Raw genomic sequence first — 27,662 nt, forward strand, 5'->3', positions numbered from 1 at the left:
TACATATATCGATTCTACATTCTCAAGGACAAAGGCATAGCGCGGTCGAAGGGTCAACTTACCGTAATCGACATCAAAAATGGTACGCATTTGCTCATAAGGGCAATACAGCAGCAACAATTTTCGGAAGAGATAAGGGCCCTCGCCAGCAAACAGGCCCTACCCCCAAAAAGCACGATGGCCTCACTGAATCCATTTCTGGATAGCTTTGGATTGCTGCGTGTTGGAGGCCGCCTCCAAAATGCCGAATTGGACTACGACGCGAAGCACCCGATCCTGCTTCCTAAGGGACATCCTGTCACTGTCTCTATTATTATCTTCTTTCACGAAAGGTTTCTCCACGCAGGAGCTCAAGGATTGCTCGGACTGCTTCGGCAAAAATTCTGACCTATTGGTGGACGCAAATATGTTGCGGGAATCATTCGCAAATGTGTTAGATGCTTTCGTTTGAAGCCAGTGCTGAGGGAACATATCATGGGAAACTTGCCTGCGGATCGCGTAAGGACTAATCCAGCATTCCACACAACGGGCGTTGATTTTTGCGGACCCTTTTATCACAAGTCGGAAGTCAGAAGCAGGCCTCCTATCAAATGTTACATCGCTGTCTTCGTATGCTTTAGCACCAAAGCAACTCATTTGGAAGTCGTTCGGGATCTATCTACAGAATCCTTTCTGGCAGCATTAAGGCGTTTTATAAGTCTACGTCCCAAACCTCGAATCATCTGGTCAGACAACGCTACAAATTTTGTAGGAGCAAAAAATGAGCTTTTGGATCTTCGGCAAATGTTCCTCAGCGATCCTCATACGTCGGCTGTGTCACATCTCTGCGTTTCTAGTGGAATCGACTGGAAATTCATCCCCCCTCGCTCACCTCATTTTGGGGGTTTGTGGGAGGCGGCTGTTAAAGCAGCTAAATATCATTTTCATCGCATCGTCGGGACCTACATTTTTACTCTTGATGAAATTCAGACCTTGGCTTGTGAAATCTCTGCTTTGTTAAATTCCCGTCCGCTTTATGCAATTACAGAAAGTCCCGATGATCTAGATGTGCTCACGCCAAACCACTTTCTCAATGGAGCCCCGAAAGCTGCATTCGACGAGCCAGATGTGGCGCATCTCCGGGTCAACCTACTTAGTCGATGGCAGCGGCTGTGTCAAATGAAGCAGGCGTTTTGGAGAAAATGGAGCACGGCGTATCTTTCGATTCTTCAGGAGCGGAGCAAGTGGCGGTCATCGTCTCCAATCATCAAGCTAGGAGCGCTCGTCATGATCAAGGAGGAAACGCTGCCACCATTAAGGTGGCCGCTTGGCCGCATTGAGAGCGTCATCCCAGGAAAAGATGGAACCATCAGAGTAGCCGTCATCCGCACTCAAAAGGGCCTTTTCAAGAGGGCCGTTGGAAAAATAGCGGTTCTGCCCCTTCAGGATGGATCTGTTGAAAGCCTTTGCCTTCCAACGGGGGGTGAATGTTCGGAGCAGAACCCAGCCGATTAGCTGCTTGCCAAATAGCACCTAATTCTTGGCCCTCAGCCGCTTATTTTGTTTGTTACTTATGTCTATGTCACTCATTTGTTTGTTAAAGCTCTGCGCTTGCTTGCCCTGCTAAACGCTCTCTGCCAGCTCGCTCTTCGCTATCTCCGCTTTGCGTCTGCCTACCGACGTCGGCCGAGCGAAGCTGCGCTTAGCGATCGGAGCGGCAATGTAAAGGGCAGGCCACACTTGCAATTTGGATGTCACGCATTAAAGAACATATCGTAATTTTATTTCTGCGCCGAGTTTTATTTAATTCGAAATAATTAGTCGGCCGATTGGGGATAAAAAACATTATCTCCACAGCTTCTATGGGGCTTATATGAAAACAGGGCGAACATTTGGTAGAGAAGTTAGTGGAAACTGTTTAAACTTATTTTACAATCAATTCCAATAAAAGGAATATTTAAAATTGTGTGGTGTTGTAGAAAATTGATTTATCAATCGGATAAAATTACGTTTTCAGAGCTGAGGGCCGTAGCTAGTAATATTAAACCAAATATTAAAATACGAGGAAATGTGCAATAGAATCGTCAGTAGACTTACGGTATTTTTTGGTATATTTCTGAGGGCTGCCATAGATTTTATCCATAAGACCGCGATAGATCAGGTCACACTGAAACACACTCAAACGAAGCGAAGCGTTGGTAAAAAAGTGACAATAATGTCTGCCGATAACACTTCTTTTTCATCAGCGAGCGAGACCGGTCGTGTTTTTTCTTAACAGTCTGAAAGGTGACTTTTTCCAAGCAACAAAGGCTTAATTAAAAGTGATTGTAAAAATTGGATCATTGTTTATTTCATACAAATCTTCATCAATATATAAATTATTCCTCTTTTCATTTCCCAAAGGAGAGGTAAGTCTTTGGCAATCTGGTTAAACCAGCAAGTATGGCGGACGCCGGTCACTCGGTGTCTGCTAAATTGAAACCCCCTGATCAGGTGGCAAAAAGCGGCAAAATTCAAACCCAAAAAACAATAGCAAAAAACTTCAGTGCTTTGTGTTCAGGTGTGAAAGAGGACATATTCGACAGCTTGACTAACGAAAAGTACCCAGCAAAAAAGATGCGCAAGGAACAAAAAAGCGACAACACCAATACAGACATAAATAACAAAATGCTGATAGACGATGACAGTAACAAAATGGTGGAGGCTTCTGACGGTGTGACCGTTCACAATTCTCACACAAATGCCATAAATGGTTTTACTGGAAATACTGAAATGACTAAAACACTAAATAAAAATACTAATCCGATTATAAACCCATCAAATGTAGGTATCGAAAGAGAAACAGGGTTGTATAGTGAGTGCCACATCGGTGATGCGGCTGTACTAGTATCGACTAAGAACAGTACCATCTTCGAAAACAAAAACACCAAAAATGGCTTATTCTTTACAAGATTTATTTTAAGGTTTTCAGCGAAGCAAATGATTTAGTTTTAAATGAGGAGTTAAAAAAAATGAATTTAGTGGTATTTATACCAAAAGACTATGTGGAATCCTATCGAGTAATTAAAGGGGTGCCCCTCGGTTTTTCTGAGAATGAAATTATGGATAATATTACTTCTAACATAAAAATTAAGTCAATTGAAAGATTAGCAAGAAGGCAGAAAATTACAACCGATGACAACAACGAAACATTCAAGCTCATACCATTAGAAACAGTCAAAATTGGTTTTGAGGGTTCAGACATCCCAGAAAAGGTATCTCTTTTTGGGATATGTGGGATGAAAGTAAGCATATATGTTCCCAGAGTAAGGCAATGTTATAATTGTGGCAGACTTGGTCACACTTCGACCAGATGCAAATCAGCTAGGAGGTGCTATAAATGCGGAGTCGAGGAGTGCAATGGTCTCAAGTGTATCCTTTGCAATGGGAAAAATCACTCAGCTAGGGACAGACTGATGTGCCCAGTATGGGAAAAGGAGATGGACATTAACAAAATAATGACAATCAAAAAAATCGCGCGTAAGGAAGTGCTTAGCACTTACTCAATCCATCAAAATTTTTCGCTGTTAGATAATTATGAAAAAAACTATCCAAAACTAGACATAAATGAGGAAAATGTTCAAAACAAAAACGTTAAAGCAAATGAAGTTTTAAAAAAACACAGTTATGCGAGCAGGTTAGTGCAGAGACCCTTGGTTCCTGCACAAAAACCCCACTATCACTTAGAATCATATACCAGCGATTCTAGTAATCACGTACCATTTTTTGAAAACAAAGAACTAAAAGAAAACAAATTTACCATTCAACAGATGGTTGACATGTTGTCTCGTTTAGTCGACTCAAATGATGTGTCACATCCATCAAAAAAAGTGACCAGTACAAATGATTACAATATGGAACATAATGCAGACAGAAAAATGAACAAACAGAGAGAAACGAACCTTTTTAAAACATCTAAATAAATATGAAATTTTTACAACATAACATTCAATCTATTAAAGCCAATAAAAACGACCTAGTATTCTACTTAAACAATGAAAACTTCGACTTTGCCATTCTGGCTGAAGTTTTCTCTCACGATCTCCGTTTTAGGAAACTAGCCAACTTCAATATGTTAGAAAAACATAGAGAGGACGGTTATGGAGGAGTGGCGATTGCCTACAAAAAAGAATTAAGAGTTAAAAGACTGATATATGAGACAGAGCAAGATATAATTATAGCAAGAACCATCAACAACAAAGATAAATTTCTTATCACCTCAGTATATTTTGAACCTTTGTTGTCTCTTGCATCCTTCAAGCAAGCGATTAACAATCTCCTTGAATATTTAGATGCATTCGGAAAAGTCATAATTGCAGGAGATTTTAACGCAAGACATACCTTTTCTGGAGACAGAACCAACAGTGGAAAGGGAACTTTTCTCATGCAAGCTATGTCAAATGCTGGCTACAGTCTAGCAAATGACTACAGTCTCACATTCAGAAGACACATCGACTCAACATCAGGGTCTGTACTCGATTTAACTTTCACAAAGGGTATTCATATAGAGAATTGGAAATGCGAAAAGTTTTACCTAGGAGGCAGCCACCATCACCCAATAACCTTTGAAACAGCAGGATATCAACACAAACTCAAAACTTTCCTTGCCAAAAACAGGCTACTGAAAAAGCTAAGCCAGTTTGAGGCCGACAAAGATATGGATAATTTAGCGAAGAACATCCAACAGGAAATAAAAGCAGCTACTTATGAAATCAAAAACAAATGTCCAAAATTATGGTGGGACGAGAATTTAGCCAAACTTTTCAGGGAGTTTGCAGAGTCGCAGAAGAAGGCAGCTTCAGAACCCTCCTTTCAAAATTATTGTTCTGCTGTGAACCTCAAGGTTAAATGGAAAAAATCTGTTAAAATTGCCAAAAGAACTAGCTATGCCAGGAAGTTAACAGAGTTAAATGTAAAATCGAACTCAAGAGAAGCCTGGAGATTCCTCAGAAATCTAAAAAACTGTCAAGAGGACACTTCAGAAATTTTCGACCCTGACAAAGCTGGGCCATACCTGGAATTCCTTAACGAACAAATAACCTCAGAAGCAAAGGATGTAGACGAAGAAATGTACTCAACCAAGAACAATGAAAATCCTTTCTTTTCCTTGGAAGAGTTAGTGGCTGTGTTAGTCAGAAACAGAAAAACGGCAGGAGGAATAGATCACATCACATACGAGATGCTGAGTGCTCTCAACACTAGTATAAAGACAGAACTTGTACATTTTAACAACCGTCGAGTGGCTATGTGCGATTTCCCAGTCGAATGGAGATCTATCAGAATTGTACCAATACCGAAAAAAACATGGATCTGACTGACTTAAAACATTTTCGACCCATATCCCTCATTTCGGTTCTAGCCAAGACAGTAAATGGCATGGTGAAAGCCAGGCTGGAAAAGCATATACAAGAAAACAAGATTATACCCTACAGATCTTATGCATACCAAAAAAAACAAGTCTGCAGCGATGTGCATAAATGATGTCATCAATGTGGTAGCGGCAAAGAAAAAGAACAAGGAACACGTTACTCTTGTGGTTGTTGACCTCAACAATGCCTACAATTGTGTCAACCTGAAATTCTTAAAAAGACTAATGGAAAATGAGTGTTTTCCTAAAACATACATTGACTGGATCATCAGTTTTATGCATAGCTCGCAAACGACGGTCAACACTTTTTCCCTTTGCTGTCTCGTCACTGACAAAACCGAAAAAGACCACGCAGAAGCGGTCTCTCACTGAGCAGAACACTTTTTGTCTCTTCGCTTGTGTTATGTGTTTCGGGTTTTCGGTTGAGCCCGACACACGATCGGGTCTCACAATAACAGCTTAGAGAGACACTTTGGTCAAGCGCTCGCAGCAAAAGTGTCCTTAGATGAGCAGAACCCAAAAAGTGTCTGAGTAAAGTGTTTTTAGTTTTTTTTTCGTGTTTATGTTTATTTATTCATGTTTTTCGCATCTTTTTGGTTATGTTATTGTAATATTTATACTTATTTGCGAATTTTCTACAAACTGAAGAGACATGGATATGGATGTATGTATATATGTATGTATATATTTTGTATTAATACGAATTTAGCTTAACCACTAACAATGAGTTAATATTTTCCGCACTTAAAGAGCAACGTTTTTCATTCAAAATATAATGAAGTGCTGAAAAGGCTCTTTCGACCGATACCTGAGTGGCCGGTGTAGCCAGCACCACCTGTGCGAGCGAATTCAAGTGTGGTGATCTTAGCTTCATGTCGTTAAAAAGCTGCAATATATCGGCATTTAATGGTAAACGGCCATTGTTCATAGCAAAGTTCTCCACATCAGTAAAAATTTTGGAAAGTTGTTCAGGAACAGGCTCATTTTGGGTTTGGGACAGTGTCTGACACAATTCACGAAGGCAAGTGATCGTTGCCACAGCCACCACAAGTACAAGCACGCATACATACGCAAAAGACACTTTTTTCGTTCGCTCGCGACAAGATGCTCAGTGAAAAACAGGAACAAAAGAGAAGTGAAAAAATCGGTCTTTGCTTGAGCGAAGAGCGAGTTGAGCAAAAACAGATTTGATCGGGTCTTTTCAGTCCCTTTTCTCAATGAGTTCGTCAATGAGAGGTTTTTATCAGACACGCCGAAAGTGTCAACAGTTATTTGCGAGCTATGGTTTTATGTCTATGAGCCTACTGAAAATAGGGGAAGCTGTTCAGGTAGTTCAGGGAGGAATCCCACAGGGCTCTTGTCTGTCGCCCCTCCTTTTTAATGTATACACAAAAAGACTACATCAGATCTGTGATAGAAATACTCATATGATGCAATTTGCAGATGACTTCGTTATAATCTCTCACAACAGAGAGTTTACTGTAGCGGTTGAAAACCTTAATAAAAAACTAAATGACTTTAACCTTCTATGTGGTGATCTCGGTTTTAGCTTCAATCCAAGCAAATCTGCAGCAATGAATGTAGGAAAAAGACAGGTCAGAGCGGTAAATATTTCTGTTAGCAATGTGCCTATACCAAACCGAAAAGATATCCGTTTCTTAGGCAGACTGATTATCGCAAACATGTCAAATGTCAGTCATGTAAAAATGGTTAAAGAACAAACAAAAAAATGCAACAGACTCCTCCAGCTTGCGACTACTATCAAATCAGGTCTAAAACCTAAAACAAGTACCAACATCTTCAAAGCTTTTATTAGAACAAAACAAGAATATGCTATCACAAGTTTTTCAGACATGGGATCTGGAGCAAGTAAAGATATAGAAATAGCGCAAGCTAAATCACTCAGAAGGTGTGTTGGGGTGCCACCTGACACAAGCAAACACAAAATTTTTGTCCTCGTTGGTGTAATGCCATTTGTTTTCAGGGCGAAATGGCTTACAGCCAAAGAACTGCTTAAAATTAAAAGGTTCAATCCAACAATGTTTGACGAGCTAATACGCTCAAAAGCGGATACGAGTTACACACGTACTTTAAGAGAATTTAATTCCATCTTTGTAAACACTCAAGAATGTGATAGTGTTAACACATGTAACAAAATCCATGTATTAGATAAATTTTTAACTAAGGGTAAAGAAGAATACTCGAATGAAGAAATAAAAACTATATTTTATGAGATTCTGAACAAGTACAGAAAGGACGACTGGAACATTCTATCAACAGATGCCTCAGTTACAGAAAGTACATGTGGCATAGGAATAGTAGAATGGCCTAGTGGAAATATCCACAAGGACAAAATAGAAAACAGATTATCCTCAGTAGGTGCCGAACTCGTAGGCCTTAAAAAGGCCTGCGAACTATGTCTTAAATATAATTACAAAAAGGCTTTGATTTTAAGTGATGGATTAGGAGCTATTAATTTAATTAAAAATAAGAATACAGACTCGTACCTAGTGAATGATATTCACAACATAATTAACCAATCAGACATTCAGAAACTTGACATTCTATGGGTCCCTGGTCACAAGGGTGTGGCCATCAACGAAAAGACTGACATAGCAGCAAAGGCTGCTACAAGTGAGGGGTTTACAATAAATATAAAATACAGCTACAAGGAGGCTCAAAGAGAAATTAGGAACTTTTTAGTATACAAATGGAATGAGGACTACAGGACGAAGTGTAGGACGAAGGGATCCAGCCTCATAGACATATTTCCAGACATACCCAGTAAACCCTGGCATTTTTCTCTTAAATGGAATGCTAAAAGCATCAAGACCATTAACAGACTTATGACGGGACACACATACGACAAAGTCTTCCTACACAGAATCAAAGCAATTGACTCAAATATCTGCGAAACGTGCAATGTACCTGAATATGCCGAACACCTGATCTTCGATTGCCAAAGATTTGCCGGGCTCAGAAGGAAATTCAAAATCTTTAAATATTATAACAATTTACATCAATTATTAATAAAAAAAAGAGCCGCTACATCTCAGAGAGCTGGCAATCTTCATCAAAACTGCTGACTTAAACTTTTGACCCCTTTTTTCTTCATCATGTTATAAAGTAATTTCAGTTTATTTTCTAAAACAGTTAAGTAATTTTCCTCTTTTTTTTTTATATACCGACCTGTCAAACTCGCCAAACTACATCACCAGTATCTGATCAATGTGGCTACAGTGCTACGATCAAAATTCCGATCATCCTTGAGATGATTTAAAACAAAAAAAAAAAAAAATAATAATAATGTCTGCCGATATAGTGAAACAGTTGAAAGGCACTCGATCCGATGTTGAGGCTGCGGCCACGACAATTAAGCTGAAATTCAAGGAATTCAGCAAGGGCATCGGGATAAACGACGCCTCCTTTCCGCTAAGATATGAGTTGAGCGTGTTGCGCCAGCTGTGTCTCGCCTTGAAGGACAATCTGCACCAGCATGACGATCTCTACTGCGACATTGCGGCCACCGTGGTACCACACGTGGAGCCCTACGAGGAGAAGCCGAGCCTGTGGGAAGCTCATCTAACGAGCCTGCGGTACATACATCGTGAGCTTTATCAGGAGGTAAGTTGAAGAACCAAATGCTTGCTAGCTGGTATCCTAATTGTACGGGTGCTTCGCAGAAATCCCTGACGGAATGCCAGAAAATGTACGGCCTAGTCCGATCGCAGCCCTGCCGCCTGCAAGGGGAGGCTGACTACAAGTTTTATTTGGACATCCATCTGACGCACTTCAATGGCATTCACTTGCAAATGCAGAAGGAGACGTTGCCCATCGCCGCCACAGATCAACTATATTACGCCTTGGAGGCAATGGGTGTCCTCTTTGACACCATGCGCCAGCGTAAAGTGGCAAAGAATGCGGCTCTCCTGGTCCAGCTGAATGATGCCCTGTTCAGCAAGCGAAGCAAAGCCTTTCTGATGTACCTGAGCGCCCTTCCGCCCGAGAGCACGACGAAAATGTACGACCCGCTTCTCAAGCTCCTGAGCTGCAGCTGGGCCACACCCAGCTCTGAGCTGACTACTCAATTCACGGAGTATCTGGGCCTGGTTCTGGCACTGATGCAGATCGACATGTTTTCCATAGAAGCGCCGCTCGAACAACAACTGGCACTGAAGTTGCTGCGCATTTGTCGCGACCTGTACAAGGACGTCTCTCCGCAGAACTACTCCATCCAGCTCCTCTACTACTATGTCAAGCTGTTGTACGTGCGCGAGGCTACGGCGGACTTCAAGCGGACTTACATCGATCTGTGCAAGAAGTTCGTCTACTTCTTCGAGCACAAGGGCGCGACGCACGCCAAAGAGCAGTGGTTCATGGACCTGCTGGTGTTCTTCCAGCGCCTGCAGATGCTGCTTCATCAGAGCAGCAACAAGCCTCCCTTAGACATTTTTTGGCAGCAGCTCGAGGGCGACGACAGTCCCGAGGTATACACCGCCCACTTTCAACTGCTGCATGGCTGCCTTGGGCTGACGGTGAACGTAGTGAGGAGTCCGCTGGGGACCAGCTGCTCCAACGAGGCCTGTAAAAGCATTCGCAGGCATTGCCTTCTCTCCTTCGGGATGTGCGCCCGGGAAGCTTACGTTAACTGGCAGCCGACGACCGAACAGAAGTCGGACAAGGTACGTCTGCCACAGCTGGAAAACCTTTTACCTAATGAGCTTTCTCTTCAGGCACCCTATAAGCCGCTCTTGGGCATTCTTGGCTACACCTTGGACGTGGCCAAGAGCATGAAGTGCCTGGGGCCCTCCGCCATGGAGCTAGTCAAGCTGGTGCGTCTACTGGCACTCGTGGCCGAAAAGGTAGCGTGTCCCGAACAAATGTCCCTTGTGCTGGCCTTCTTGGAGCCCTTGCAACATCTACGACCGCTCATCACCAGCCAGAAAATGCTTAGTGTGCTCCTGCGAATCTACAAAGCCAGTGTCCACTGCAAGAGCTCCGACATGGCCAACCGTCTGCAGTCCACCTACCTTGCGGCCCAAACGAATCCCTCGCGGTTGCGTTCACAGCTCTTCGTCCACTACCACAATGCCAATAATACGGAGAAGTGCGTCTACGAGTGGCACGAGTCCAGTCCTATGCCCAACCCCCTAACCCCCGCCCAAAAGAAACAGCTATACGATGTGGATCTGTTGGCCGTGCTGCACTTCCAGAGTGCGCGGCCCGTACCCCTGCTGCAGTCGCTACTACGCTGCCGTCACAATGACTACCACCTGGTTCTCCTGGCACGCAAGATGCGCACCGACAGCGAGGTGGTGCGTCAGTGCGAGGAACTGCGCTCCCAGCTGCAAAGCACGGCCCTCAAGCAACCGCTCAGCCGCATGCAGCAGCTGGCCATTGGCCATACCAGTATCAGTGTGCTGCTGGAGGCTTTGGAGGCACAGAAGACCAAGTTCTCGATCAAGGAGACGGCCGAGAACAGCCTGGAGGAGTTAATCGTCAAGAACAACTTGCTGGAGCTCAACATTAAGCGGGAGCATCGCCTGGTGGTGTTGGCCACATCGGCCATCGCTGGCTTCGCGGCCTTCTTCGAACGTGCAGACCAAGAGCCCCTCGGCTGCGATGATACACCAATCGACTGGGAAGCCCTGATCGACGATGCAGTTGCTGCAGCCATGGCTCTGTCCACCATGGGCTACATGGCGCAGGCCGATGAAGCCTGGCTGCTGATACTCAGGATTGGGCAAATGCTGGACGAGAGATTCACCTACCTGCGAGCCCTGACCCACTTCCTGGGACAAGACCACCTGAATTCTAACCAGCAGCTCCAACTCTCCGAGGAGGTGGATCGAGCGCAGGAGCTGCTCGACGATCTGTGGCCTCAGCTCCAAAACGGGTGGTTCTTTAAGCGCCAACATACTATAGGAAGCGGTGCAGCAGCCTGCCTAGGAGGCCGTCGCCCCTGCGACAGCTAGACACGCTGGTCGACAGCGTGCGCAACTACTGCACAGTGTCCAGCGTGGACCTGGGAGCCCTGCAGCTGCTGCTGGCTGACCTCGAGAGGGAGATCACCGAGTGTGCGGCCAATCGGCTGACCGAGCGGTTCGCCTTTTACGGCACCACGCTTAACCTGGTGCTGCAGTCGGGTATGGCCCTGCGGACCATTGAGGTGCTCATCTCGTGGCTCTGGATGAACCTGCAGAATGAGTACCTGGACCAGGCGCAGTCCAAGCTGCGCCTCCTGGACCATTTGCTCGCCATCAAGCCGCTTAGTCGAACGCTGGTGGAGCAGACATCGGCCAAATACATTCCCGCAATAGCCGCCAAGGAAGATCTCAAGGCGAATGCCATGAGCGAGCTGACCAGCAACATGCTGCTCATGCAGCTCGTGGAGCCGATAAAGAAGTAGAACCAGCTGGACGTGGCCACACTCAAGTCTCTGCCCATGCACGAGCCAATTCCCACCAGCCATCAGCTGCAGCGCTATGTGAGCAAGCAAGGGATGCCGCCCCATCTACGGGACAGCATGCAGCTGCAATGTTTCTACTTTATCGTGGGATGTCTCCATGCCCGCTTCAGCTTCTTGAAAAGGGAGACCGATCAGCTGGACGACTTCTACGTAGGGGCAGGCAATTGGCTGCAGGAGGATCCCGTACGCACCGCCACACTGGGCTCCATGCTCATCGTGCACGAACTCTACCACGTCAACTATCTTCGCTTCAGAAAGAAGCACAAGGAGGCTCTCAGCTATGCGGAGGCAGGTCTCAAATCAGTGTACCAAACGGCGGACATCAACTATAGCTTCAACCTCATGGTCCAGCTGAAGACGGCCCGGTTGGAGCTGCATCCCGTTGGCAAAGCGAGGGCGAAGACCATTAAGCGAGCCCTCGCTTTTAACACTTCGCCAGAGGATAAACGCAGGAAAGGTGTTGTTGAGGGACTACCAAGGCAAAATCATCTGCCAGAAAGACGCCCAAGTTCAAGATATACACGGAGCTGGAATTGCGACCACCCATCGGCTGCAGCAACAGCAGCAGCAGTAGCAGCAAGAGCGGCAATGAGAACACGCCACCATCGGATCATGTGGATCTGAATGCCTGACAGACGATCGAGATAAGCGATGACGATGCTGCTTCGGTTTCAGCTTCGACTCCGCCTCCCTCTCAACTGAAACGATCCCAATCTGTGCCAGCCAAGGCCACAAAGACACGCTCCGCTAGAATTGGTAGCCAACTAAAAGTACCAGAGATCATCGAATTGGACGATACCATGGAAGAGACGCCTTCCACCTCATCGGCAGCCTCAGTGAAGCGGTATCCGACTAGTGATGCAAGGAGCACTCGTGCCCGCAACAGGCAACTCGAGGAAACGCCAGCGACCACGCGGGGACGACCACGTCGGAAGGTACCGGAGCCTGCACCCCAGCAGGAGACAGTCAGCCTTAGGCGGCGGCAAAGGAACTGATCAGAACTGACACTTGCATAGGCTTATAATAGTTTATAGTTAATATTTTTTTGTAGCTTGTCCTTATTCCATTTGATTGTGTATTTATAAACGTTATGGCAAGGAGATCGACCTTCCAGAGAATGTCTAAAATGTTCTTATTGCTTGAGCACGCGTATCAGCGAACTCTTGCAGATGTCCTGGACCCACCGACCAAACTGAATCCGATTCTGTCCGTGGTCGAAGAAGCCAGCGCCCGACTTGCAGCCCTCCTGGAACTCTCCCACATAGCGCTTTCCGTTTGCTGAACACAGACGAAACATATGGATCGACGAGGATTCTACTGAACTTTCATTTTGTTAGAGGACTCACCCGAGAAGAGGACGCCCCGTCCGTGCATGGCATCCTGGAGCCATTCCCCCACATAGACGCGTCCGTCCGCATACCAATGTATGCCGCGTCCTTGCCGCTTGTTCATCTGCCACTGACCAAAGTAGACGGATCCATCGTCGTAGTACTGTTTTCCCTCCCCGCTGCGCTTGCCATGGCGCCAATGACCCACATAGAGGCGATGCACCTGGCCATCAGGGGACTCCCGCCACATGGATCCGTAGCCATGACGTTGGCCCCGCTGCCACTGGCCCTCGTACACCAATCCACGACGGCTCGATTTCACTCCGTAGCCGTGGTGTTGGTTCCTCAGCCACTTTCCCTGATAGCGGCCATGTCCTCCGGCAGGATAGCGCAGGCTTCGAACACCATTGCCGCCACCAGCATGGCACGACATGTTGCAGACAACTGAGCCCCAGCCCCGCTTTGGGTTTGTCATCTGTGCTCTTCTTTCGTGTCCTGGGGTGCGTGCGGTGTCCCTTTTCTAATCAACCCCAACCATGTGTCCTGGCTCCGTTTGCCCCCATCCAAAAATTTTTGCTAGCTAGTCGCTCTTCCAGTCGCTCCTGGCACGCAAGCCTAACGACCTGATAGAGGTCAGGCGGGGGGAACGGCAATAGAAAATCGCTTTCTTCGGTTAAATATAGGTAGAAAAAATCGTTTAATCGTACGTGTATAAATTACAGCGCAATTTCGCTTACATATTCGCCTATCAATATCAAAATTTGGGCTAACACGATCTGGTTCGGTTCGAATTATTGGGTTCTTACACACTACGTGGGCGAGGGAAGACTGCGCTATGGATGAGGTCTGGGTCTGACATCGCGAGCGATGGCATACCACTAAAATACAATACAGATATTAGCGGACGCGCCAACTAGTTACAACAAATATACAAGCTAATATTGAGGAATATTTAGTCAACACAGTGGTTTAAACTTGAAAGTAGTATTGCTTTAGTTTGGGTCTTTCATCATTGCATGCGATGAGTACACAGGGGTTACGATGTGTAAAGGTCTTGAGCTCAAAGAAACATTGCTCGGGGCACAATCCTTTATAATATACGTACTCATACTGTTTTTGTATAATAAAAATCTACTGCCTTCTGCGTATCACAATTTGCATCAACTACAAATTTACAAAATATTCACTTATTTAGTCTGAGGATTGACGGCGAGGCCTCTGGCCCACTGCCGTAAGTGTCTTTTCTTTTCGTTTTCGTTAAGTTTTCAGAGAAGGATCGCCGAGATGGTTTATTGCTTCGTGGGATCCTCGCGCGATTGATACTGCTAAACGATGTCGCCGGCGGCACCGTAGTGGATGCCGTTATTGCGATTATGGTTGTTATGGTGCTCGAGGTGATCCTGTTCCATCTGCTCCTTGAGGATCTCCAGCTCCCGTATGCCGGAGACCGTCACCTCGTACTTGTGCGTCACCAGAGCCCGATAGAAGTGTATGGCGAAAGCCAGGAAGATAATCATCACGGGTATCAGCACCACGCAGGCCGACCAGGCCGCCGGCGGGCTCAGAACATAGGACTTTACCCAGCACAGTATGGCTATCTCCAGCAGGAATAGGATCAACCCCAGCAGCGTCGAAAATGCCCACGCCGTCTCAATGTACCAGTGCAGGCGCTCGTGCGGCGACTCGTGCACCAGGGAGATGCTGTGCAGGTTGCACACTACCTCGATGTTCGGCAGGATGCAGGTGCTAATCATCAAAGCCAGCATATGCACGGCCACTAGCATAGTGGTGCAGATCGCAAACGCCACTAGCATTCCGGGCAGAACCTTTGTGTCGGGGTCCAGCTGCACCTCCACCATCGCCACCTGTGGGGGGACGCAAAAGAGCAGAGGTCGGGAGATTAGTGAGAGTCGTGGATGGGCTACGGGTTACTCTGCCAAGATCGCCGCTCTCAGGAGGCAATGCTCCTCCTATTATTATTATTAGCCATCTTTCTCAACATTTTGGCAAGTGTTGCTGGCGCGAGCAGATTTGTTTATATAATAAGTATCTGGGCCTGGTTCTGGCACTGATGCAGATCGACATGTTTTCCATAGAAGCGCCGCTCGAACAACAACTGGCACTGAAGTTGCTGCGCATTTGTCGCGACCTGTACAAGGACGTCTCTCCGCAGAACTACTCCATCCAGCTCCTCTACTACTATGTCAAGCTGTTGTACGTGCGCGAGGCTACGGCGGACTTCAAGTGGACTTACATCGATCTGTGCAAGAAGTTCGTCTACTTCTTCGAGCACAAGGGCGCGACGCACGCCAAAGAGCAGTGGTTCATGGACCTGCTGGTGTTCTTCCAGCGCCTGCAGATGCTGCTTCATCAGAGCAGCAACAAGCCTCCCTTAGACATTATTTGGCAGCAGCTCGAGGGCGACGACAGTCCCGAGGTATACACCGCCCACTTTCAACTGCTGCATGGCTGCCTTGGGCTGACGGTGAACGTAGTGAGGAGTCCGCTGGGGACCAGCTGCTCCAACGAGGCCTGTAAAAGCATTCGCAGGCATTGCCTTCTCTCCTTCGGGATGTGCGCCCTGGAAGCTTACGTTAACTGGCAGCCGACGACCGAACAGAAGTCGGACAAGGTACGTCTGCCACAGCTGAAAAACCTTTTACCTCATGAGCTTTCTCTTCAGGCACCCTATAAGCCGCTCTTGGGCATTCTTGGCTACACCTTGGACGTGGCCAAGAGCATGAATTGCCTGGGGCCCTCCGCCATGGAGCTAGTCAAGCTGGTGCGTCTACTGGCACTCGTGGCCGAAAAGGTAGCGTGTCCCGAACAAATGTCCCTTGTTCTGGCCTTCTTGGAGCCCTTGCAACATCTACGACCGCTCATCACCAGCCAGAAAATGCTTAGTGTGCTCCTGCGAATCTACAAAGCCAGTGTCCACTGCAAGAGCTCCGACATGGCCAACCGTCTGCAGTCCACCTACCTTGCGGCCCAAACGAATCCCTCGCGGTTGCGTTCACAGCTCTTCGTCCACTACCACAATGCCAATAATACGGAGAAGTGCGTCTACGAGTGGCACGAGTCCAGTCCTATGCCCAACCCCCTAACCCCCGCCCAAAAGAAAGGCGAATGCTATACGATGTGGATCTGTTGGCCGTGCTGCACTTCCAGAGTGCGCGGCCCGTACCCCTGCTGCAGTCGCTACTACGCTGCCGTCACAATGACTACCACCTGGTTCTCCTGGCACGCAAGATGCGCACCGACAGCGAGGTGGTGCGTCAGTGCGAGGAACTGCGCTCCCAGCTGCAAAGCACGGCCCTCAAGCAACCGCTCAGCCGCATGCAACAGCTGGCCATTGGCCATACCAGTATCAGTGTGCTGCTGGAGGCTTTGGAGGCACAGAAGACCAAGTTCTCGATCAAGGAGACGGCCGAGAACAGCCTGGAGGAGTTAATCGTCAAGAACAACTTGCTGGAGCTCAACATTAAGCGGGAGCATCGCCTGGTGGAGTTGGCCACATCGGCCATCGCTGGCTTCGCAGCCTTCTTCGAACGTGCAGACCAAGAGCCCCTCGGCTGCGACGATACACCAATCGACTGGGAAGCCCTGATCGACGATGCAGTTGCTGCAGCCATGGCTCTGTCTACCATGGGCTACATGGCGCAGGCCGATGAAGCCTGGCTGCTGATACTCATGATTGGGCAAATGCTGGACGAGAGATTCACCTACCTGCGAGCCCTGACCCACTTCCTGGGACAAGACCACCTGAATTCTAACCAGCAGCTCCAACTCTCCGAGGAGGTGGATCGAGCGCAGGAGCTGCTCGACGATCTGTGGCCTCAGCTCCAAAACGGATGGTTCTTTAAGCGCCAACATACTATAGTGATGCTCTGCCTCTGCCACATGGCCAGCTACTATGCGCGGCAGGACTGTCTGTGCCACGCCCAGCTGCTGTTGCTGCAGGCCGAGGAGCTGCGCGCCCAGTTCGATGAGCGAGTTGGCAAGAGCGACATTGTGCAGATCACAATCCAGACAGTTCGCTTTCGATTGGACTACCTGCGGAAGAAGCGGTGCAGCAGCCTTACTAGGAGGCCGTCGCCCCTGCGACAGCTAGACACGCTGGTCGACAGCGTGCGCAACTACTGCACAGTGTCCAGCGTGGACCTGGGAGCCCTGCAGCTGCTGCTGGCTGACCTCGTGAGGGAGAGCACCGAGTGTGCGGCCAATCGGCTGACCGAGCGGTTCGCCTTTTACGGCACCACGCTTAACCTGGTGCTGCAGTCGGGTATGGCCCTGCGGACCATTGAGGTGCTCATCTCGTGGCTCTGGATGAACCTGCAGAATGAGTACCTGGACCAGGCGCAGTCCAAGCTGCGCCTCCTGGACCATTTGCTCGCCATCAAGCCGCTTAGTCGAACGCTGGTGGAGCAGACATCGGCCAAATACATCCCCGCAATAGCCGCCAAGGAAGATCTCAAGGCGAATGCCATGAGCGAGCTGACCAGCAACATGCTGCTCATGCAGCTCGTGGAGCCGATAAAGAAGCAGAACCAGCTGGACGTGGCCACACTCAAGTCTCTGCCCATGCACGAGCCAATTCCCACCAGCCATCAGCTGCAGCGCTATGTGAGCAAGCAAGGGATGCCGCCCCATGTACGGGACAGCATGCAGCTGCAATGTATCTACTTTATCGTGGGATGTCTCCATGCCCGCTTCAGCTTCTTGAAAAGGGAGACCGATCAGCTGGACGACTTCTACGTAGGGGCAGGCAATTGGCTGCAGGAGGATCCCGTACGCACCGCCACACTGGGCTCCATGCTCGTCGTGCACGAACTCTACCACATCAACTATCTTCGCTTCAGAAAGAAGAACAAGGAGGCTCTCAGCTATGCGGAGGCAGCTCTCAAATCAGTGCCCCAAACGGCGGAAATAAACTATAGCTTCAACCTCATGGTCCAGATAAAGACGGCCCGGTTTGAGCTGCATCTCGTTGGCAAAGCGAGGGCGAAGACCATTAGGCGAGCCCTCGCTTTTAACACTTCGCCAGAGGATAAACGCAGGAAAGGTGTTGTTGAGGGGACTACCAAGGCAAAATCATCTGCCAGAAAGACGCCCAGGTTCAAGATATACACGGAGCTGGAATTGCGACCACCCATCGGCTGCAGCAACAGCAGCAGCAGTAGCAGCAAGAGCGGCAATGAGAACACGCCACCATCGGATCATGTGGATCTGAATGCCTGCCAGACGATCGAGATAAGCGATGACGATGCTGCTTCGGTTTCCGCTTCGCCTCCGGCTCCCTCTCAACTGAAACGATCCCAATCTGTGCCAGCCAAGGCCACAAAGACACGCTCCGCTAGAATTGGTAGCCAACTAAAAGTACCAGAGAGAGAGATACCATGGAAGAGACGCCTTCCACCTCATCGGCAGCCTCAGTGAAGCGGTATCCGACTAGTGATGCAAGGAGCACTCGTGCCCGCAACATGCAACTCGAGGAAACGCCAGCGACCACGCGGGGACGACCACGTCGGAAGGTACCGGAGCCTGCACCTCAGCAGGAGACAGTCAGCCTTAGGCGGCGGCAAAGCAACTTATCAGAACTGACACTTGCATAGGCTTATAATAGTTTAGAGTTTATATTTTTTTGTAGCTTGTCCTTATTCCATTTGATTGTGTATTTATAAACGTTATGGCAAGGAGATCGACCTTCCAGAGAATGTCTAAAATGTTCTTATTGCTTGAGCACGCGTATCAGCGAACTCTTGCAGATGTCCTGGACCCACCGACCAAACTGAATCCGATTCTGTCCGTGGTCGAAGAAGCCAGCGCCCGACTTGCAGCCCTCCTGGAACTCTCCCACATAGCGCTTTCCGTTTGCTGAACACAGACGAAACATATGGATCGACGAGGATTCTACTGAACTTTCATTTTGTTAGAGGACTCACCCGAGAAGAGGACGCCCCGTCCGTGCATGGCATCCTGGAGCCATTCCCCCACATAGACGCGTCCGTCCGCATACCAATGTATGCCGCGTCCTTGCCGCTTGTTCATCTGCCACTGACCAAAGTAGACGGATCCATCGTCGTAGTACTGTTTTCCCTCCCCGCTGCGCTTGTCATGGCGCCAATGACCCACATAGAGGCGATGCACCTGGCCATCAGGGGACTCCCGCCACATGGATCCGTAGCCATGACGTTGGCCCCGCTGCCACTGGCCCTCGTACACCAATCCACGACGGCTCGATTTCACTCCATAGCCGTGGTGTTGGTTCCTCAGCCACTTTCCCTGATAGCGGCCATGTCCTCCGGCAGGATAGCGCAGGCTTCGAACACCATTGCCGCCACCAGCATGGCACGACATGTTGCAGACAACTGAGCCCCAGCCCCGCTTTGGGTTTGTCATCTGTGCTCTTCTTTCGTGTCCTGGGGTGCGTGCGGTGTCCCTTTTCTAATCAACCCCAACCATGTGTCCTGGCTCCGTTTGCCCCCATCCAAAAACTTTCGTTAGCTAGTCGCTCTTCCAGTCGCTCCTGGCACGCAAGCCTAACGACCTGATGGAGGTCAGGCGGGGGGAACGGCAATACGGATTTTGTTTGTAGAAAACTCGGAGCTCGCTTGCAAACACGACCGCACTTGGAAACTCAAACTCAAAAACTCGTGCCTGTGTGTGTGTGTGTGTGTGTGTGTGTGGAAACGTCTAATGTCCAATTTCAATTTGGACTGGCTGTCGAGGCTGACAGAACCTCCTCGTTGCCGCCGTCCACCGCAAATGGCAAACAATGTGAAAGGTGCCACCAGTCCCTATTGAAGCACTCCCAGTCGAGGCAGAGGCAGAGATTTAGAAAAATTAGCGACATGCTGTGTGACGTGACTCGACTGCATTACGTCCTGTCCCAGGACCCGGTCCTTGCCGCCCTGCCGTGGCTTTTCTTGCCACATGCACGCCTCTGACAGAGGCAGCTCCTGGACAGCTTTTCACTAACGACACAACTAAATTATTTAAAAACTCTCTAAGTGCAAAGAGGCTTTGTGCAATTAAATGCGTTCTCAGCTCGCTACGCACACATGTGGCACGCTCTGGCCGAAGAAGGTTCGCCCAACGTGGTTCCTTCTGTAATGATAATAATTACTTCGACTCTGGTCACATATGCGAATGTGTGATGCGGAGTGGTTGCTGTATGCTGGATGCTGGATGCCCTGCGTGTGCGGCTAATTACAATAAATTTGATATTGTCTGGCATTGTTTTGGCCCTTGCGGCTGTAAACTTTAAGTGGCTCTGGCAGCATCTCCGGAGACCAGACCAAGTTTTCTGCCATCGATACTGGAATGGGGAGAGGGAGAGCGCAGTAAGGGCAGTGTCTGGCTAATTGTCTTCTAAATTATGATAAGGAACTTTCCCCAGCTTGAACCGAGTGGCTTAAAAGGGTCAGACAGGTCAGTTCTCATAGTTTAAAGGACTGTTGTGGAACTCAATGAAGTATAGAGAACCCCCAATTCTCCAATATCTTCTCCGCAGACAGCTAATATCTTCCCCCCCCCATCAGGATCCCATATATGTTCATGTCTTTTGTGTATCCCAAAACCCTGATGTCAGGTCTCCCTCTGGGCTAAGGATATTTTTAACAATCATGGAAAATCAAAACAAATGTCAAACGATTTGCTTTAATGCCTTCACCTCAGACTCGGAGACTGCAGTGATTTGCCTGGGGAATACGGAGTACACGGGCGGAGAGTCCTTCATTTTTATTATAAGAGTACCCACACCAGCCCATCCTCGGGGGTGCTTTCTGAAAGGGGTGCAACATATGCGCGCTTCATAAAGTGGCCTTCCCATCGACCCCTACCTCCCTTCCCCTCGGCCGTCGTGCCCGCCTCTTGGGCGAGGTCTTCTGGTGCATGCCAAATGGCAAGGAAGATGCAGTCAAGTCGTGCGCCAGCTGAGAGCGCAATTTAGTATATTAAAAATATATTAAAAGACAATAATGCATATGTCGGCGGGGCCCGTTGTCGTTTTGTTTTATTGCATATTTATTTTTTATAGCGAAAGTAGCAAAATATAAATCGTTGTAACGCCGACTGGAGGTGGGGCCACATATTTTGGCCCTCCCTCATCTCATCTGTTCTCTTTATTTTTATACCCGATACTCAAAATGAGTATTGGGGTATATTAGATTTGTGTTAAAAGTGGATGTGTGTAACGTCCAGAAGGAATCGTTTCCGACCCCATAAAGTATAGATATTCTTGATCAGCATCAATAGCCGAGTCGATTGAGCCCTGTCTGTCTGTCCGTCCGTCCGTCTGTCCGTCTGTCCGTCTGTCCGTCCCCTTCAGCGCCTAATGCTCAAAGACTATAAGAGCTAGAGCAACGTTGTTTTGGATCCAGACTTCCGTGATATGTCACTGTGGCATCCACAATTTTAAAGATACGAGAAAACCAAAAACGCAGAATCGTAGAGGATGAATGTGTTCTAGAGTGCAAAATCTGAACCAGATCGTATAATTATGATAGCCAGAATCAAGAAAACTATTTCATTCTTTCTCGCTCTGTCTCTCTCTAACACACAGGTTTCATGGTCGGTTTTGCCAATTGCAAAATATGAGTTCAAGGATCTCAGAACCCATAAGAGCTAGAGCAACCAAATTTGGTATCCACACTCCTGTGATATCGGACCTTGACCGTTACGTGTCAAAATTTCGCCACACCCCCTTCCGCCTCCGCAAAGGACGAAAATCTGGGGCCTCCACAAATCTCAGAGACTATTAACGCAAGAGTAACCAAATTGAGTATCCGCACTCCTGTTAGATCTCACTATAAAACGTATATCTAATAATTTCGCCCCACCCCCTTCCGCCAACACAAAGGACGTGCATCCACAATATTGCAGATTCGAGAAAACTAAAAACGCAGAATCATAGATAACGACCATAGCTATCCGATTGCTGAATCTGAATCAGATCATATAATTTGTATAGCCAAAAGGAACAAATCAATTTGCACTGGCTACGCAGCGCGCGACGTCACGCTCAGACTGATTTTCTGTCTCTCTCGCACGCACTCTTTGTCGTGTCGTTTAATATTAGCGGCGTCTGCCGGAGGAGAGGCATACTGACTTAGTATCGGGTATAACTGTAGAGTTGCGGTCTCCGCAGCAACTCACAACGTTCCCCTCGTTTTTTTTGGCAAGCACAGACATAAGCTCTGCCAATCGCATATGGTGCTCAGGCACATACACGGGCACACTAGGCTGCGCTCCGTATTAAGTTATCGATTCGCTTTTTGCCAGAGCCGGAATCGGTTTGTGGCTGGGGGGCTGGGTACCGGCCAACCAGCAGCAGAATTCAATCATAAAAGTTCAGTAATCCGCTTTGCCACGATTGCATTTCAATTTGCGCAACATTTCTGTGCAAAAACTTAATTTTCCACCAATTAGGTTTTCGGGGTACATGAGTTTGCATGGAAATTGGTAATTGATGGCGGCAAGTGTGTGTGTACCCCGAGATTCCAAGCTTTAGGGGCTTCGAAAAGAGTTGAATATTGTGCCCAGAGTGCTAGGGATTCTATAGTTGGGTTGTTCTTAATTTACCCGATACTCAAAATGAGTATTGGGGTATATTAGATTTGTGGTAAAAGTGGATGTGTGTAACGTGCAGAAGGAATCGTTTCCGACCCCATAAAGTATATATATTCTGGATAAGCATCAATAGCCGAGTCGATTGAGCCCTGTCTGTCTGTCCGTCCGCCCGTCTGTCCGTCTGTCCGTCCCCTTCAGCGCCTAGTGCTCAAAGACTATAAGAGCTATAGCAACGATGTTTTGGGTCCAGACATCTGTGATATGTCACTTCTACAAAAATATTTCAAAACTTTGCCCCACCCCCTTCCGCCCACACAAAGAACGAAAATCTGTTGCATCCACAATATTGCACATTCGAGAAAACTAAAAACGCAGAATCATAGATAATGACCATATCTATCAGATTGCTGAATCTGGATCAGATCAGATCATTTTTATAGCCAATAGGAACAAATCAATTTGCAGTGGCTACGCAGCGCCCGACGTCACGCTCAGACTGATTTTCTGTCTCTCTCGCACGCACTCGTTGTCGTGTCGTTTAATATTAGCGGCGTCTGCCGGAGGAGAGCCATACTGACTTAGTATCGGGTATAACCGTAGAGTTGCGGTGTCCGCAGCAACTCACAACGTTCCCCCTCGTTTTGTATAGAATATACCGAGCGACTAGTTCCCATTGACCTTCATGTGCCCGCTAACGGCCTTAGCTGTTATGTTAATGGCCAGGCGGCATCATGTGGCGCTCAAAAAGTCATTGAGCATATTTATTGATCCCCCGGCGCACCGACACACAGACACCTGAAAAGAAACGAAGCGGAATGGCCGCCAAATGGAGCTCTGATAATGCTAATTTTATTCAAAGGTTATGCCATTACAATCGGCGACCACGACCACGGCTACGACCAGCTGAGGGCCCCCAACGAGTCGGAGACGGGGGAGGGTTGACTTGCATCGAAGAGAAACCTCGCCATGCAGCATTTATTGCCAGCGAAGCGTATTTGGCACATTTAATGCGGCGCATAATGGGGAACGCCATTAAATGTCCATTGACATGGCGGTGCAGGGCCAGGAGCCAGCACAGTGGTTTGAAATTGCCTTCAAGCTGCCCTCTAGAGGTTAGCATAGACCCTGGGCCAAGGCTCCGCAGTGATTCCACTGTGTCGTGTGGCTCTGCCAATGGCGCATCGCAAATCGAATGCGAAACGAGCGTAAATCGTGACCAGCCAGGATCTGCTTAGTTTTCTTATTAGCTGCGATTACATTTTATGTTTCTTATTGGGTCAACATGGCGTATGCCACTTCGCCTCTCCTACGCACTCCCCTCCCAGCCACGCAGACACAGGGCGAATACGTTATATACAGTTTGTATGCTTAACCAGAGTCGCAGCTGTTGTTCTTGCTTCTGCAGTGGCTGTTAGTATTTGGTTGTTGGTTTTGTACTTTGCTTTTAGCGGTTTTCTGACACCCCTTACATGGCAAGTGTATTCGCTTCAAAGTTGGGTAGGGAGCTGCTTGTGGGGGACTGTAAATGATTTGGCAACTCCCAAATATACCTTTTCGACTCAGTCCTCAGGCAGAGGGCATCTTCTAGTCGCCATTGCCCGTCTTTGCCGTTTCCAGCTTGTTTTTCCCATCTTCCTTTTTTCGACTTCTGTACGTGGCCAAGTTGCAAAATGTCGAAAGTCGTCGTCGCATCAAATATGTTGAAAAGCAATTGGCAGGCGGCGCTACCTACCCCTGTCCGATCGTGTCCGCCCGTGTCCGCTCCGTCTGACCGTCCGGCTGGGTTCTGCCAGCAGCTGAAGCTTCTTGTCTACTAATGCGCTGCTCTTGGAATTTCTTCATTGAGTACGTGCATTACATATCAAATCACAAGGAAGAATTCCATCTCAAAGCTCGTCGAAAATTAAATGCATTTTCCGTTGCATACTTGCAGGCGCGCGCGTTCAAGTGTGCAGCAATTTATTGGTAGCTTCCGCCGCATCCCGCCCATAGATTGCCACCATGCTGTTGATCGTTGAAGTTTTAATTGCTCGCTTCATTTGCGGTGCCAATACAAGCAGTTCAATGCACGGGCTGTGCAGGGGCTGTGCTGCAACGCTCCATGATTGTGGAAATCAATTTCCTGAAGCAGCAACCAACCGCAATCGGCAGACAAAACAAAGAGACATTCAGCTGCAGCAATGCATATCAATTGCCGCTGACAATTTCAAATAGAAAACGTCTCAGCATGCCAGTACAACTCTGAATGAATAACAACAACAGAAACAGCAGCAGCAGGGCCAACCACTTTTTTTTTATTTTTTTTTTTTTTTTTTTTTTTTTTATTAATCTTTGAATCCGTACATTGCATATAACGTATCTTAACATCACTGGTAAATAATATTGGGGTAGCCAAACCTAATGCTAAATGCGAGAGGACTTACAAAAAATATAATATTATAATATTGTGAGGGAAACTTAGAGTTGGCCAATAGTTTTGGCAAAACCCAATCTCTTCAACCGCCTCAAAGGCCTGGCAGGTAGTAATCGTCTGGCGAGCATACTATGGTGTCTAATTAGCCTGTCACTGTATCTGCTGGTGTGCCTTCCAATCTGCTCCTCTACTGTATGAAGATTCAAATCCCGATGTAGGGTGGAGCCGCGCACGTACCAAGGGCAGTTCGTTATTTGCCTCATGGCGCGATTCTGCAAGACCTGTATCCGTTTATAGTTCGATTTGGCAGCTATACCCCAAATCTGCACACCGTAGAGCCAGATCGGGGCTACACAGTGTACATAAACTGCTCTTTTGGCTCTCAGTGACATGGTGCTTCTTCTGTTAATCAGCCACCGCAATTGCTGCATTCTTTGCCCACATTTACGAGCCGTAGCTTTCAAGTACTCAAAATGAGTATTGGGGTATATTAGATTTGTGGTAAAAGTCGATGTGTGTAACGTCCAGAAGGAATCGTTTTCGACCCCATAAAGTATATATATTCTTGATCAGCATCAATAGCCGAGTCGATTGAGCCATGTCTGTCTGTCCGTCTGTCCGTCTGTCCGTCCGTCCGTCCGTCCGTCTGTCCGTCCCCTTCAGCGCCTAGTGCTCAAAGACTATAAGAGCTAGAGCAACGATGTTTTGGATCCAGACTTCTGTGATACGTCACTGCTACAAAAATATTTCAAAACTTCGCCCCGCCCACCTCCGCCCCACAAAGGACGAAAATCTGTTGCATCCACAATATTGCACATTCGAGAAAACTAAAAACGCAGAATCATAGATAATGACTATATCTATCAGATTGCTGAATCTGGATCAGATCGGATCATTTTTGTAGCCAAAAGCAAGAAATCAATTTGCAGTGGCCACGTAGAAGCAATTAATTAGAAAAAAAAGGGAAATAGAGTCCCTGGTGCAGGTGGCTCCTCTGTTGGCATAACCTCCATTCTCGTGCCCAGTCCCATGGCCGGGGCCTCCTCTCCTGCCATTACCATACCAGGTGCATGGCTCAAAGTCGGGCTGTGTCGTCTTTGAGCTGCTCTGTCTGCCCAAGAACAAACAAGGGGAACGTTGTGAGTTGCTGCGGACACCGCAACTCTACAGTTATACCCGATACTAAGTCAGTATGGCTCTCCTCCGGCAGACGCCGCTAATATTAAACGAAACGACAAAGAGTGCGTGCGAGAGAGACAGAAAATCAGTCTGAGCGTGACTTCGGGCGCTGCGTAGCCACTGAAAATTGATTTGTTCCTTTTGGCTATACAAATTATCTGATCTTATCTAGATTCAGCAGTCTGATAGATATCGTCGTTATCTATGATTCTGCGTTTTTAGTTTTCTCGAATCTTCAATATTGTGGATGCAACAGATTTTCGTCCTTTGTGGGGGCGGAAGGGGGTGGGGCAAAATTCTGAGATATAGGTTTTATAGTGAGATCTAACAGGAGTGCGGATACCAAATTTGGTTACTCTAGCCTTAATAGTCTCTGAGATTTGTGAATATCCCCAGATTTTCATCCTTTGCGGTGGCGAAAGGGGGTGTGGCGAAATTTGGACACGAAACGGTCAAGGTCCGATATCACAGGAGTGTGGATACCAAATTTGGATGCTTTGGCTCTTATAGGTTCTGAGATCCTTGAACTCATATTTTGCAATTGGCAAAACCGACCATGAAACCTGTGTGTTAGAGAGAGACAGAGCGAGAAAGAATGAAATTGTTTTCTTGATTCTGGCTATAATAATTAAACGATCTGGTTGAGATTTTACACTCTAGAACATATAGTCATCTTCTACGATTCTGCGTTTTTTGTTTTATCGTATCTTTAAAAATGTGGATGCCACAGATTTTCGTCTTTTGTGGGGGCGGAGGTGGGCGGGGCGAAGTTTTGAAATATTTTTGTAGCAGTGACATATCACAGAAGTCTGGATCCAAAACATCGTTGCTCTAGCTCTTATAGTCTTTGAGCACTAGGCGCTGAAGGGGACTCCGCAGCAACTCACAACGTTCCCCCTCGTTTTTTTTGGCAAGCACAGACATAAGCTCTGCCAATCGCATATGGTGCTCAGGCACATACACGGGCACACTAGGCTGCGCTCCGTATTAAGTTATCGATTCGCTTTTTGCCAGAGCCGGAATCGGTTTGTGGCTGGGGGGCTGGGTACCGGCCAACCAGCAGCAGAATTCAATCATAAAAGTTCAGTAATCCGCTTTGCCTCGATTGCATTTCAATTTGCGCAACATTTCTGTGCAAAAACTTAATTTTCCACCAATTAGTTTTTCGGGGTACATGAGTTTGCATGGAAATTGGTAATTGATGGCGGCAAGTGTGTGTGTACCCCGAGATTCCAAGCTTTAGGGGCTTCGAAAAGAGTTGAAAAGTGTGCCCAGAGTGCTAGGGATTCTATAGTTGGGTTGTTCTTAATTTACCCG

At 47.5% G+C, this 27,662-nt stretch overlaps 4 protein-coding genes and 1 pseudogene across 4 annotated transcripts; 2 read left to right on the plus strand and 3 right to left on the minus strand.

Moving 5' to 3' along the window:
* The first annotated feature begins 8,658 nt into the window (after window positions 1-8,658).
* Window positions 8,659-12,973, plus strand: LOC117192758 (annotated as a pseudogene).
* LOC117192757 (MORN repeat-containing protein 3-like) lies at window positions 12,962-13,744 on the minus strand. Its single transcript, XM_033397500.1, has 2 exons — window positions 13,202-13,744; window positions 12,962-13,133 (listed from the first exon to the last, which is right to left on the minus strand). Exons 1-2 carry the CDS (start codon window positions 13,656-13,658, stop codon window positions 12,988-12,990), a joined length of 603 nt encoding a protein of 200 aa, XP_033253391.1. The 5' UTR covers window positions 13,659-13,744; the 3' UTR covers window positions 12,962-12,987.
* A 112-nt stretch (window positions 13,745-13,856) lies between these two features.
* LOC117193867 (calcium release-activated calcium channel protein 1-like) lies at window positions 13,857-15,268 on the minus strand. Its single transcript, XM_033398557.1, has 2 exons — window positions 15,253-15,268; window positions 13,857-15,104 (listed from the first exon to the last, which is right to left on the minus strand). Exons 1-2 carry the CDS (start codon window positions 15,266-15,268, stop codon window positions 14,509-14,511), a joined length of 612 nt encoding a protein of 203 aa, XP_033254448.1. The 3' UTR covers window positions 13,857-14,508.
* On the plus strand, window positions 15,267-18,795 carry LOC117193868 (protein three rows-like). Its single transcript, XM_033398558.1, has 4 exons — window positions 15,267-15,815; window positions 15,867-16,240; window positions 16,306-18,545; window positions 18,611-18,795. The coding sequence occupies exons 1-4, from the start codon at window positions 15,267-15,269 to the stop codon at window positions 18,793-18,795; spliced, it is 3,348 nt and encodes a 1,115-aa protein (XP_033254449.1).
* A 27-nt stretch (window positions 18,796-18,822) lies between these two features.
* On the minus strand, window positions 18,823-19,756 carry LOC117193346 (MORN repeat-containing protein 3-like). The gene is made up of 2 exons (XM_033398069.1): window positions 19,126-19,756; window positions 18,823-19,057 (listed from the first exon to the last, which is right to left on the minus strand). Exons 1-2 carry the CDS (start codon window positions 19,580-19,582, stop codon window positions 18,912-18,914), a joined length of 603 nt encoding a protein of 200 aa, XP_033253960.1. The 5' UTR covers window positions 19,583-19,756; the 3' UTR covers window positions 18,823-18,911.
* Between the last annotated feature and the right edge of the window lie 7,906 nt (window positions 19,757-27,662).

The sequence above is a fragment of the Drosophila miranda genome, assembly GCF_003369915.1.
Source record: "Drosophila miranda strain MSH22 chromosome Y unlocalized genomic scaffold, D.miranda_PacBio2.1 Contig_Y2_pilon, whole genome shotgun sequence".
NCBI lineage: Eukaryota > Metazoa > Arthropoda > Insecta > Diptera > Drosophilidae > Drosophila > Drosophila miranda.

Bases quoted from the DNA above. Each gene is read 5' to 3' on its own strand.
- LOC117193868 (XM_033398558.1), top strand. From the start codon at position 15,267: ATGTTTTCCATAGAAGCGCCGCTCGAACAACAACTGGCACTGAAGTTG. The intron at 15,816-15,866 runs GTACGTCTGCCA...CTTTCTCTTCAG, and splicing joins CCGAACAGAAGTCGGACAAG to GCACCCTATAAGCCGCTCTT. The intron at 18,546-18,610 runs GTAGCCAACTAA...CCTCATCGGCAG, and splicing joins GACACGCTCCGCTAGAATTG to CCTCAGTGAAGCGGTATCCG.
- LOC117193346 (XM_033398069.1), bottom strand. From the start codon at position 19,582: ATGACAAACCCAAAGCGGGGCTGGGGCTCAGTTGTCTGCAACATGTCG. The intron at 19,058-19,125 runs GTGAGTCCTCTA...GTCTGTGTTCAG, and splicing joins ACGGGGCGTCCTCTTCTCGG to CAAACGGAAAGCGCTATGTG.
- LOC117192757 (XM_033397500.1), bottom strand. From the start codon at position 13,658: ATGACAAACCCAAAGCGGGGCTGGGGCTCAGTTGTCTGCAACATGTCG. The intron at 13,134-13,201 runs GTGAGTCCTCTA...GTCTGTGTTCAG, and splicing joins ACGGGGCGTCCTCTTCTCGG to CAAACGGAAAGCGCTATGTG.